Here is a 12,863-nt window from a genome sequence, read left to right as displayed (position 1 = left end):
CTTTTATCAAAAAAGCCTTCTTTAATCAGGACCCAGAGGCAGGTCTGGGGTGCACGGGAAGGTGGGATTCCCCCACTGTGAGGTCACACCTGACTTTTCTCTGAGGCTTCTGGGACAAGTGGGGTGGCGGCGGGAATGTCGGGGAAGCAGCCTTAGCAAGGGCTGGGGCTCTCAGAAAGGCAGTGGGGACCCTGCTGGGGGCAACTCCAGGATGAGCTGGGGCAGGCGGTCCCTTTGGGAGAGGGGACAAAGGCTCTATGTGCTATGCTCCCCACCCCCACCCAGCAAGGGCAGCTTTCCCAGCACAAAGGCTGCACTGTGAGGCGAGGCCCTCCAGCTGGTGGGGACGGCCTGGGGTGGCGGGTGGGCCCGAGGAACGGCTACTGGGTCCAGAGTGGCAGTGGGGGGAGGCAGGGCGGCCCAGCACGGCCCATGGGAACACCCGGGTCCCAGGACAAGCCTGGTCTCCTCTGGCCTCCCTCCCATGTCTGTCCTGCAGAGGTGTGGAGGGGTCTGGGGACAACTTGGGTTCTCCCATCTTTCGTTGGCGGGACCCAGCTGTCAGGTGAGGGGCTGGCTCTGCAAGCAGGCAGTTCACAGGCGGTGCCCCGAGGCTGGCTGGGGTCCTGAGCCCATGCCCAGCCGCTCACACCTTGACCTCGTCATCCTCCTCAGCTTCAGCAAACTTGAAGGTGTCGGCTTGCACCGTGCTGGGCACGGGGGCCCTGCTGCCTGCCTGCGGTGGCCCCCACTCTTCGTCCAGGCTCTCCCAAGAGGCCCGAGCCTGGGGCAGCACCTCCACCAGCTCCCGCCGAGCATCCATCTCAGTGTAGTGGCGGCTGCTTTGGCTGCCACCCCAGCCTGCTCCCCAGTGCCTGCCGGGGCCCACATCAGCAGGTGCACAGGGACGCTCTCCTACCGGGCTGGCCCTCGCCTCAGCCGTTGGGCCCAACCCCGGGGTTACCCCATTGGGGCACTGTCCACGGGGTGGGGGGCTTGAGGCAGGGGTCGGGGGGTTTGCAACAGGGGCTGGGGGATTTGCAGCAAGGGGTGGGGCTGGGGTCTCAGCTGCAGAGCCTTCTGAGAGGCTCATGACCCCCAGCAGCTCACTGAGGAGAGAGGGCCCAAGGTCGAGGTCCAGGCGCAAGGACAGGAGGGAGTCAGAGCGGCGAAGCTCAGGCTCAGAGGGGAAGGAGCTATCACGGTCTCGGTCACGAGGCTTTTCTGGGCGAGGCAGGCGAGAGATGGTGCAGAACCCGGAGTCCAGGCCTAGAAGAGAAATAGGGACCAGGGTCATAGCTGGGGTCCCTAACCAGGAATTGGGGAGGGGAGAGCCAGGACCAACTCCAGCTTGCTATGTGGCCTTTAGCAAGCTACTCCCCCATCTGGCCTCAGTTTCCCCCATCTTTCCAATACAGTGAGCCCCGTAGTCTCTTGTGTGATCCTCCTGTCAACCCTGGAAATTTACATAATCCTCATTCCCATTTTGCAGATGAAGAAAGTGAGGCTCACTTTGGGAAGAGGGGAAGGGCTAGCCCAGTGCCACAGAGTTTGATGGGCTGGAGCCAAGCCTGGAGCTCAAATCTCCTGACTCTCAGTGCCAACTGTGAACTTGTATGACCCCTGGTTCCCTGCCATGAACCCATAGCATATGGGCTGGTTTGTGGGCACAGGGATGGAACCAGCAGCCAGAGTCTGACTACATAGAAATCAAGACCCAAAGGACAGGCAAATGCCCTCCAAAGGTCCTCTGTCCCAGCCCCTGGCTCCAGGACTACCAGGACTGAGGTATAGTGGTGGGACTGTGGACCAGCCCTCAGTGAGATTCTAAGCGTCACCCCTGGAGAAGGAGCACCGCAGGAAGCCTCTGGTGCGGGGTCAAAGCTGCAGGGCAGGAAATGGCCACCAGGTGGCAGCAGGGGCCCCGGTTCCCAGGTGAGCTGTCCAGAGGAGGAGCCAAGGTTACACCTGCCACTCCCCACCCTGGCAGGAAGGGCCTCTGGCTTCTGTCCATGTGAGTGGTTTTCCAAATTTGGCAAGTTACAGGAACCTTTGTTCACATAACGACACAGCAACAGCTCCTGTGTCCTGAGCACCTACTATGTGCCAGATTCTGGGCCACACTGAATATGTGTAGCATCTCACTGAATCTTAGCAGTGACCCTGAGGGGCCCATTATACAGGCCAGGACTTGACTTAACAGAGGTCAGTTGGCTCACTGGGAATCAGGCAGAACCAGAATTTGAATCCAGAGCCCTGGCTCTCTGTCTCTCCACTATATCATTCTGACACAAGGGAGCTGCTTCCATTGAAGGGGGCTAGAGTGGGCTGGCCCAGCCAAGGGCCTGGGGGTGGGGGTGGGGGGCAGCTCAGGGGCAGGTAGAACTCAAACCCCATCTCCTCACCTCTCAACCTCAGTGTTTTGGGGAGTGAGCAGGTTCCCACCCTGTGACCCCCCGCTCCATCCATGATTTGGGGTTTGGGCCTGACCTCCAAGGAGGCTGAAATGCTGTGGGGAAAAGAGCTCACTTGGAGGCTTGGCTGAACCATCAAACACTCTGGGCCTCAGCCTCTGAAAAATAGGCAGATAGCCCAGGCCCTCACCGTAACTGGAGTGGCCGTCTGTGGAGGTGGCAGGGCTGCAGTCGAAGCTGAGCTTGCCTACCACGAGGCTGTCGTAGGCGGCCTGGTTGAGCTGAGGCAGGGAGATGGCGTTCTTGATGATGGGGGAGATGGCCGGTGGAGCAGGTGAGGGCGCAGGTGGGGAAGCCATCCTCCGGGGCGGTGCCCCTACCCTCCGCATCAGCTGCAGCTTCTTGGCCAGGAAGCTGCGGGGCGAGCGGTGGGTGCCCCGTGAGCTGCCACCGTGGTTGCTGAGGAAGGAGGTGTCGCCGAAGACATCCCCGCCACGGCCCACGTGCATGGTGTGGCGGAAGTCCCCCAGTGGGGGGCTGATCATGTCCGCAGTCAGCCGCCTCTTCCCCTGCGAGCTGGACACCCAGCCCACGGGTGAGAGCTTGCCCAGGTTCATGGCCGGGGCTCCTCCGGCCCCCTGGGGGCCCGGCATCGGCTCTGGCTGTTCACAGCTGCTGGTCCATGCCCACCGGGGGCCTGGGGAGGGCGCTGGGCTGGGCTAAGGGTCCGCTTCTCAGCTCCCTCCTTCTTGGTGAGAGGGGGTGGATGGAGGCTGCGCCCCTGCTCTCCTAAGGTGCTGCCCCCAAATGCTGAGGTTATGGGAAGTCCATGGCTGTCTGTCCCTGAGGCCTGGCTCCTAGCCCCGTGGAAGCAGCTGTAGGTGTTCTGTCCAAGAACACAGAAAGCACCAGACGTGCCTCAAATGTGGACAGCCCCTCTCCTGCCCAGGGGTGGAGACCTAAAAGAAAGAAAAGTAGTGGTAGGCCTGGGGGCATCCTGGGTCCAAATAATAACAGCTAAAGAGAACAAATGGGGACTCCCTGGCGGTTCAGTGGTTAAGACTCTGTGCTTCCACTGCAGGGGGCACAGGTTCCCTCCCTGGTTGGGGAGCTAAGATCCCACATGCTTCTGGCGCGAGCAAAAAGTAAAAAAAAAAAAAAAAAAAAAAAAAAAGAACAAATGATGGGGAACACGGAGAAAATGCTGAGCAGGCAGACCCACAAAGGAGGACACATCGCATGATTCCACGTACAGGAAATTTAAGAACGGGCAAAACAAAACAATATGATAGAAATCAGAATTGTGGTTGCCTTTGAACAGGTATAGACTGGGAAGGGGCACAAAAAAATTCATCGAGCTGTACACTTAAGCTGTGTGGAGGTAAAATGTATGAATGGTCGTTATACGGCGCCCACTGATGAAGCACCTACTGAGTGCCAATGGCTTATCATCACTCATTTAACCCAGGCAACAGCCCTGAGGGAGGTTCTATAGAGAGGGGAGAAACTGAGGCACAAAGAAGTGAAGGGACTTGCCTGACGCCACACAGTAGGCAATGGTGAAGCCGGCAGGGCTCCCAACCCCAGAGCCCTTGAACCCCAAGGGCCTCCTGCTGGTGGGTTAAGTAAGTCACCTCCCTTCTCAGTGGGTTAAATTGTCTTCCAGCAAGGCCAGGAGGGAGGAGGTGCCCGGTGAAGGTTTTGTGAACTGCTGTGTAAACAGCAGAACCCTTCGCCTTCTAGATGCTTCCTGGAAAAAGGATCCTGTGGTCAAAAGTGGTTTTTCCAGATGCCTACTACATGCCTGAGCATATTCAAGGTTCTGAGAAGGCCCGCAGGAAAGAACATTATCATAGTTTTGACAAAAGCCTTGTCACTGGGGAACAAGTTTTGGAAAAAGCTCAGCTGGTGCCAAAAGCTATTTCTTGCCTACTTCCTCCCCTCCTGATCTCTCCCCCACTTTCTTCCCCAGTCCCAGTCTTCTCTAAGCTTCTCTTGGTCTGACCCTACCCCTTCTAGTATCATAGAAAGTGTAGGCTGGAGGACACCTATGAGCCTATGGTCCCACATCTGGTTTTCCTGTGGCCCAGAGAGGCCAAGCTTGCTCAAGGTCACATCAAGAGAGCTGGTAGAGACGTCAACTCAGAGCCTTTGACTCATGTAGCCTTTACTGGCCCGTGGAGCCCAGTCTTGTCTCTCCAGATCACAGCACACTCTGAGGCTGGGGCCACTGCCTGGATTTTCCCTCCTCTCTCCGTCCCAGCACTCAGCTTGGGCTCTGCACGCGGCCAAGTGCCAAATCAATACCAGTTTAATCACAGGAGTTCTTTGTGATACCTTCATGCCAAAGGCTCACCCCTTGTCACCTTCCGAGGGAGGGTAGGTGGAGGATTCAGTGGCCTCACAGTGTGACCTTGGGCAAGTCATTTACCTCCACAGGCCCAGCACCTGAGCTGATAGACGTTGATAATGATTCTTAACAAGAACACCTAGATCTGAGTGTCAACTTAAAAAAAATTTTTTTGCTGCCACCTCCAAGCATAACAACCTCAATTCTGCCCTTCAAATGTTATTTGAAATTCAAAATAGGTTAAATAACTAGATAAAAACAAAGGAGGCAATAAAACAAAGCTTGCTTTGTTTTCTGACTACATTCTCTTCCCTTCCCACCATCTGATCCTCTCCCAACCATAACTCCTCCCCCCTGGGGGGCGGTTCTGAATCATCCCTTTCCCTGGCACCCCCGGCACCAAGAAGTCCTTGTGGAATGTTTGCTGAAGTTATGAAGCACTCTGCATTTGGCCAGCCACTACATGATGTCATCTGATTCTCCAACAGCCCCGAAAAGCTGGAGGGTTAGCCCATTTTACAGGAAGAGCCACGGCTTGGAGAGAAAGAACTCTGGAGAGAAAGAACTTGGCCAAGGTCACATGGCAGGTACCTGCCATGGGCCAGGTTTCCCTGCTCTGTTGAGATGAGGATTAAATCTCTGGAGGAGGGGGGGAGGGTGTCATCCTGAAATGTCATGAAGAGGGGTCACTGTGTGTGCCATGGGGCCACACCCACCTCTCCCCAGCCCCCAATTCCCTGGCTTCTAGAAGCAGCCCCTCCTTTCTCAGCAAAAGGGGCTCCAGCCCCCACCCAACACCCATGGCCACTTTGACTTGTGAGACCAGCTTCTACCCCAATCTTGTGATGCCCCCACCTCCCAAATGTCTCTGGGCACCTCCAAAAGATCTCTACCCTACCCACTGCTGTAGAGAGACCTGCGGCATTGTGGAGTCGAGGGCAGGGCACTGCTACTGGGGACCTGTTTTCCCATGCGGAAAACAAGAATTGCATCGAACGCTGGTCCTCTCGCAGGAGAGTTTTAAGAGTGGAAGATGCTGTAAATTAAACCCTTGGATCCTGAAGCAGGGCTGGGTTTCAAAGCCAACATTCTTACACTAATATCTCTCATCCTGGGGACCCTTGATGGCAGCCTATTTGGCACTTGACGCTGACCACAGGGTATTGCTAGTGGTTAGGTGTGCCCCACCTGGCCCTGGAGTAAGCAGGGCTCCGGCTGTCCAGGAACATGGCCTATCTCCCCTCATCCGTCCAAGAATACTACCTGCTAATGCTCACAAACACCCATTTTACAGATGGAAAAAATGAGGCACAGAAAGGGAACTGACTTGCCCCAGGTCAGAGAACAAAAAAAGTGGTGTGGCTGGGAACCTCCCCAGGAGTCGACCAACATCAATAGTAAATGCCAGGGGAGTGGGTGAAGACTCCAGGGGTGCGGGGAAGAGTTGTTGGGGTCCGGGCAGATGCCCAGCCGCTGAGTACAGAAGGGCAGGCCTGGGAGGCAGGAGACTCAGCTCTGCAGATTCGGTGTCTGTGACCTGTGCTAGAGTGGTCACCGTGCAGCCTCAGCGTCCCAGGAGTCCTCATGTTTACCCTACAGAGGACGGTCAGGCCTGGGTACTCGGTAGGAGCTTGCTCAATAGCAGTGATGACCAAAAGGACAAGGTTTGGGGCCGGAAGCAGGGACCATGCGTTAGGGAAGGCCAACAGGGGCCGCTGTGGAGGCACCTGTGGTTAGAGGAGGCCCAGGGCTGTCTGACGGAGGTGGGGGGAGGGGGAGAGGCAAGGCTGAGGCGGGCATGGGGGCCGCGGAGCCCTAGCGCTCACCTGGGGGTCACCCGCAGGCCCCTAGCGGGCACCACCTCTCGTCCTGGAAGCCACTAGCTGCACATAGGCCCCCCTCTCGCAAGTGTCCCGCTGGGTAACACCACCCCTGCCAGTGCGCAGCGGGACCCTGTCTCTGTTAGGGCTGCTCTGGCCTCTGGAACAAGGGGTTAACTCCCTGGGGACTGCCTTCTTCTGCTCCTCAACGTCCTGCCACTTCAAGACGCGGAAACTGAGGCCAGAAAGAGGGTAGCAAGCTGTCCACAGTGGCAGCGGAGACGCCGTTCTCAGGACGTCAAGGGGGATAGTAGTAGGTGGGAGCACCTTGGGCCACCAGGGGAGGAAGGGGGAAGAGGGGGAGACGCTTCTTGCCCAGACACCCCAAGTTAGAGCCGAATCAGCCTTTGGCTCGGCGAGGCTGACTGGCTTCCGGCAGGGTCTCCCCAAGTCCTCGCTTCCAGTCCCTGCACCGCGTTTCGCGCGGCTGTGTCCTCCGGGCCAGTCCTTTCACCAATCTGAGCCTCAGTTTCCTGCTCCAGAAAATGGGCTTCACACTTCTTGAGTCTTGCCTGTCTCGGCAAGAATAGAACAATCTCGAGGGCAGTCGGGATTGGAAGTCCGGGAAAAATTTTGGCCAGAAAACATTCCCTCCGGGAGGTACGGGGTCAGAATGCGGAGGGTCGCTTCGCGGGTAAGGGGGCAGCCGGCTGCCTTGGCCCGAGGGGAACCGGACGGGATGACCTCATCCGCTGCTCCGGCCTGGAATGCGGCGGTTGGGGAGGGGGCAGGGTGCCTGGACCATCTCCCCAGCGGTCCCCCCCACTTCCCGCTCTCCGCGCGGGCCTCGCCAAGGGGCCAGACATTCCGACACATAGCCCCCTCCCCGTTCCTTCCCTTCCTTTCCCAGGGCAGGAAGGAGCCTAGACTGCCCTCGACTCGCCCCCTCCTCCCGCAACCCGCTTTACCTTCCAATTCTCTACCCCACTCTTCCCGCCGGGAACATTGCAAAACAACCCGAAAACTTGGAGCGTCCCGGAGCCGCTCCCGCGGCCAGCGCTCCGGGCCTGCCTGTTGGCACCCGGGGCGACTTTGGCAGGCTGGCCCCCCTCCCCCGCTCCTTGAGCCTAGCGGGGGGTGCCAAGTCCTCGCGGCGCCGCGATCCCCCTGCGGGTGTCCACGCCCACCCCGGGCTCGACGACCCGCGGGCCAGCTCGCAGTTACCTTCTCTCCGCGAGCCGCGGGAGCGGGGGGCGAAGGGCGGACGCGTCGGCAGCGGCGGCGGCAGTGCGTCCCGGCGCGCAGCCCGGGCGAGTGGCTGGGCCGGTCTGCGCCGCCCTGGCCGCGGGCTCCGCGGGCTGGCTCCGGGGGCGGGGGCGGGGTGTGGGCCCGCTCCCTCCTCCCGCCTCTCCCCTCCCGTTTGCGGGCGGGGCCGGGCCCCCGTCCCGGGCACCGATCACGCCGCCCCGAGCGGCGGCGGCGAGAGCTGGAGGGGGAGCGGCGGGGGCGCCAGGTCAGGCTTTTGCTTGCTGCCTGGGGCAGGGGGATCCGGGGAACGTGCGGGTTGCCGGGGCGAGGTGACTCGGTCCCCGGATCCCAAGCCCTCTTCCACCGGCTCCCTGCGTAGCCTTGGGGCGCCCTGACCTGGTAACTCTCGCTGCTGGGCTCTTCAGCCGCTCCCTGCGGGAGTCTGGGGAACAGGGAAGCCGGATCTCAGAGGCCTTGAATGCCAGAGTCCTGCTTAGACCTTAAATTCTACAAGCTGGGATACCCACTCACTTTCTCCTAACCCCCCTTTCCTTTTTGCTCCAGTACAGGCCCCCGCGGGTACCAGGACACAGACATGAGCCAGACTGGGGTGCAGGCCACTGGTAGAGTGGTGTGGTGTGTGGTCAAGGCTGTGGACCTTGGAACTCAACAGCCTGGCTTCCTATTCTGTTCTGGTCACTGCTTATCCTTTCTGTGCCGTGCTTTTCCCATCTGTAAAATGGCATAATAGCAGCAGGCATCAGATGTTATGTTGTTAAGTGTTCTCTGCTGTGTCAGCACCTAGGAGTCTTGCTGAACAATTACATGAGGTCACACCTCAGATAGATGGGTTCCGAAAGCTTTATTGAGCACCCCTCAACCCCACCCATGAGGGGCAGGGAATCAGCCAGGCACAGCACTCTGTGCCATCTTCAAGGAGGGAAAATCTCCGATCCCTGCCTCATGATGTTTTGACCTCCTCTGATACTCCCCTGTGACTGTGAGCCCCCTGAGGACAGGCAGGAAGACCTGGGGCTGTCCTTGCCCAAAGAGACCCCTAACACAGACTGCAGGAGAGGGGCGGGGCTCAGCAAGGTGTCCTAGAAGAGGCGATACCAGAGTTAACTTGTAAAGGACACACAGGCAGAGGGAAGGGCAGTGGAAATGCACACACACCTGGCAAGAGACAGAACAAGCTAAGGAGCCGCATGGAGGAGGCAGGTGTGGCTGGAGGAGGGGCCATATTTACACACACGTGGAAGGAGGTTTTCGCGGTTCAGAGTGCCGTGCTTCTTTCATTGGCTCCCAGAATCCTCATGCTGGCCACCAAGGGAGGGGTTATTTCCCTAGCTGGACAAATGGGAAAACTGAGGTATAGAGAATTCCAGCACTTGCTCACACAGCAGTAGCACCGAGACTCCAGTCGGTCAGAGCTCTTTCCCTGGGCTCAGGCTTGAAGGTGCTTTGCCTCGGGAAAATTTGGAACATCTCAGAGGCACTGAATAGCATGGGGGAAGGGGGGCTGCCCCTGAGAGGCTCAGATGGGGGGCACAGTCAAGGGCTGGGAGAGACTTGGGCCAGGCGTTGGGGGCTTAAACTTGGGCCAGGTGTCCCGCCTCACCAAGCCAGCAAGCAGTGTGATCAAGTGTGAATTTGGAAGCTCTTGCTGTGAGCCAAGAACGTCCGTGAAGGACAGTGACGGAGGCAGGGAGTAGCGCTCTGTGGGTATCATCTTTAACAGCAGCAGTAATAAGCAGCATTTATTGAGCATCTAATGCATACTAGGCCCTGTAGCGCCTCGCATGCATCATCACATTTAATGAGATGTGATGAGATCCCTGTAGGGACAATACTGCCATCATGTCCATTTTGAAGAGAAGCAAAGTGACTTTCCCAAAGCCTCCAGCTGTGGCAGGATGGCCATACTTCCCGGTTTGCCCAGGACGGTCCCAGATGACGCCTACTGTCCCAGCGTAATTATTAATAGCACTTCCTTTCACTCTCAAAGGTGACCTGGTTAGACAATAAATTACACATCTAGTCAGAAGATCCCCGGAGCATCTGGCAAAGTTTGGTGTGATGTCAGAGGCCCTGAGACCATGGGTAAGGCACTTGGCCTCTCTGAACCTCAAGTTTCTTGTCTGTAAAATGGGTATAATACCAGCGTGGACATCTGCTACTCGTGGGTATTTACTACTTGCTGAGAGCCCCAGAGATATGGCCGAGAGAGCAGTGTTAATGGAAAAAGTTACAACCTGCCATACATACTCTCTATCTTCTTTAGCTCCGGGCTCAGGGGCAGGCAGGGAACAATCAGTGGTTGAGAACCTTCCTACTATGTGCCAGTCACTTTGTTTCTGCTAGCTCTCTGTGAGGCAACCGGTGAGTTAGAAATTCGTTGCCCCACTTTACAGATGGGTAAACTGAGGCTGAGAGGCGCTCTCCCCTCATTCTAAGCCTCTCTCCAGATAGAAGTACAGTACTTCTCTATATAGGCTGCATTCCTGTTCTTGGCTTCACTCCTGATTTAAGGATCCAGCTCAGTTTTCCTTCCAGAAAATGAGAGAAAGGGAGGGGTCTGGGCATCCTTGTGAAAGATGCAGGGATGGGCAGTCCCCATCTCCCATGGTTTTCTCCTCTCCCAATTTCCTGTGGTCCCCTTCCTTCCCTTGTCAAGAGACTGTGCCCAGGAGCGCAGGGGTTAACCCTGGCAGAGCTGTAATCACCGTGCAGAATGCAGAACAAATGCCTCTCAGCTGGGGACTGGGAGCCGCTAGGTGGGACTGGCTGCCTGGAGTTCAGGAGGCCCCCTCTCTTCCTGTGTGCTGAGGAACCAGGCCCCTTGAGCCATAATCACAGAGCTCAGCTGCTGCCTCAGCTCACCCTGCAGACTGGGTGGGCTGAGGCCTGGGGCTTATGGAAAGGAGGCAGTTTCTGGGCAGAGAGTCCTTTATGGAGCTAGGGTGGAGGGGGCAGGGCACAGCTAAAGGGGTCACTTCCCTCTTGGGGACCTAGGAATGCCAGTGGCTGCCCACCAGGCCCCAGTGAGGTTTGGAGTGGGAGCCTTGAGCTGAGTGAGTTAGCCACATCTATCAGCCCCCATCCCAGCCCCTCCCTAGGAGGATGCATCGTTTCCATCCCAGAGTCTGGCTCGGCTTTCGGTCAGTTTATGCATCTGCTCAATGACCCACTGATTGCTCTTCTCAGTCCTTTGTCTGTTTTTTTTTTTTCTTCTTTGGTGATGCCACGAGACATGTGGGATCTTATTTCCTGGACCAGGTATCGAACCCATGCCCCCTGCAGTGGAAGTGCAGAGTCCTAACCACTGGACCGCCAGAAAATTCCCCCAGTCCCCTGTCTTTTGAGTGTCCACTACCCATCTACCCACCCACCACCCACACTCCTATCCATCCATCTACCCACCCTTCTACACATCCATTTAACCACCAATTTACCCATCCATCTGTTAGCCTATTACCCATCCACTATGCCATCCTACTACCCACTACACCTCAGTTGACCCACTGCCTACAGCCCTATCCATTATCTAGCTACCCCCCACCCATCCATCCACCTCCCCACCCATGCCTCCTTCCACCCCTATCCATTTACCCACCCATATATCCACCCCCCCACTCTATCCATCCAGCATCCCTTGTTCCACTGCCCACACCCACAGCCATCTACCCGCCCACCTGTCCCTCCATGGGTCCCTTCACCCACTCATTCCCTGTTCATCCTGTGATGATCTTACATCAACTCATACCTGGCCTCTGCTGACCAACATGAGTTTCTGAGCATGTCGTCATCTTTCTCAGGCACACACCTCACTCACCTTCATCAATGGGTTGCCCTTGGGCAAAACATCTTTGAAGGCTGCTTTGCAATGTCACCTCCTCCTGGAGGCCCTCCTTCAGAGTGAGCCTCTCCCCTGCTCCTGGTCCCTCCTCCATATTGGCATTGGTTACTCTGTGAGCTAGCTCTCCAATGAGACAGTGATGTCTGTGCTCCTGGCGCATTTGGGGAACAAATAGTCACAGCCAGCATAGGAAGGGGGTCCTTTTCACCCCAACTGGACTGCATCCACCATGAGGGCAGGTGTCCTCCTTCTGGGAGCACTCCAGGGACACTCTCCATGGGCTGGACTCCCGGCAGAGGCTCAGACACACCTGGGCATTGCAGGGAAGGGGGCTGCATTGGGTTCTCCAAGTGATTTGTGCTGCAGGCTAGTTCCCCAGCTTGGGGAGACTAGCAGTGGGGCGAAGGGGGCTACCCCACGCTCTCACTTCTAGCACCCAGCATGCATTTCCAAGTCAGACCAACCCGAGTTCAAATCCCGGCTTTGCCTCTCACTAGCTGAGTGACCTTGGTTGAGCCGCTTCCTCGCCTGGGCCTTGTGATGAGCCATAAAATTCACTACCTGTCCTGTAGGTGATGGTCAATGAAGGGGAGCTATTATTATTACTATCGTTAGAACTTTCCTTTCCCAGGAGGCGATTTCATTTAACACACATTAAGTAAGCACCTGCTGTGGGCCAGACCCTGGGCTGGGTACCCTGTGAGGAGGCAGTGGTGAGTAAGGAATGCAGTCCCTGCTCTCAGAGATTTGTCTGGTCTGGTGGGGAAGACAGAGGCCAGGAACTGGTAGGGCTGAAAGGCCAAAACAGTGGTAGAAGGGGCCAGGGAGGCAGAGGACTGACTGAGGAAGTCCAGGGAGGCTTCCTGGAGGAGGTGGCATTTGAACTGGGCCTTGTGTCTTGGGGTAAGATTGCCCACAGGTGGAGCTGGGGAGAGAGCTGGTCTCGAGAGGGGAGAAGATAAGCTGGGGAGGGTCTACTGTGGAGGATGGGAGAGAGGCCCTGAATGCAGTGCCTGGCCCTCTGTGGTGTGGGCTAGTCTGGGCCCCTGCCCTTTCCCCAGCAATGGCTGCCCGCAGGTGTCACAGACCCTGAGGTGCCTTGGGATCCTTACTGGGGTTTCTCATTAGCAGAGGCCTGTGGCAACCTGGCCCCAAGTTTTTTTCCCTGGTTG

The 12,863-nt window shown here is 57.3% G+C and overlaps 1 protein-coding gene across 1 annotated transcript; it reads right to left on the bottom strand.

Annotated features, from left to right (window-relative positions):
• Nucleotide 1: 1 nt before the first annotated feature.
• Nucleotides 2-7,956, bottom strand: CDC42EP1 (CDC42 effector protein 1). Its single transcript, XM_036866592.1, has 3 exons — nucleotides 7,809-7,956; nucleotides 2,605-3,373; nucleotides 2-1,269 (listed from the first exon to the last, which is right to left on the bottom strand). The coding sequence occupies exons 2-3, from the start codon at nucleotides 3,065-3,067 to the stop codon at nucleotides 647-649; spliced, it is 1,086 nt and encodes a 361-aa protein (XP_036722487.1). The 5' UTR covers nucleotides 3,068-3,373; nucleotides 7,809-7,956; the 3' UTR covers nucleotides 2-646.
• Nucleotides 7,957-12,863: the final 4,907 nt, after the last annotated feature.

This window comes from Balaenoptera musculus, chromosome 10, assembly GCF_009873245.2.
Source record: "Balaenoptera musculus isolate JJ_BM4_2016_0621 chromosome 10, mBalMus1.pri.v3, whole genome shotgun sequence".
Taxonomy (NCBI): Eukaryota; Metazoa; Chordata; class Mammalia; order Artiodactyla; family Balaenopteridae; genus Balaenoptera; species Balaenoptera musculus.
Note: the sequence above shows the minus strand (reverse complement) of the source record. Positions and strands in the feature narration are given on the sequence as shown.

Coding starts and splice junctions, on each gene's coding strand:
- CDC42EP1 (XM_036866592.1), bottom strand. CDS start 3,067: ATGCCGGGCCCCCAGGGGGCCGGAGGAGCCCCGGCCATGAACCTGGGC. Junction 1,270..2,604: donor AGACGGCCACTCCAGTTACG/GTGAGGGCCTGG, acceptor TTTCTCTTCTAG/GCCTGGACTCCGGGTTCTGC.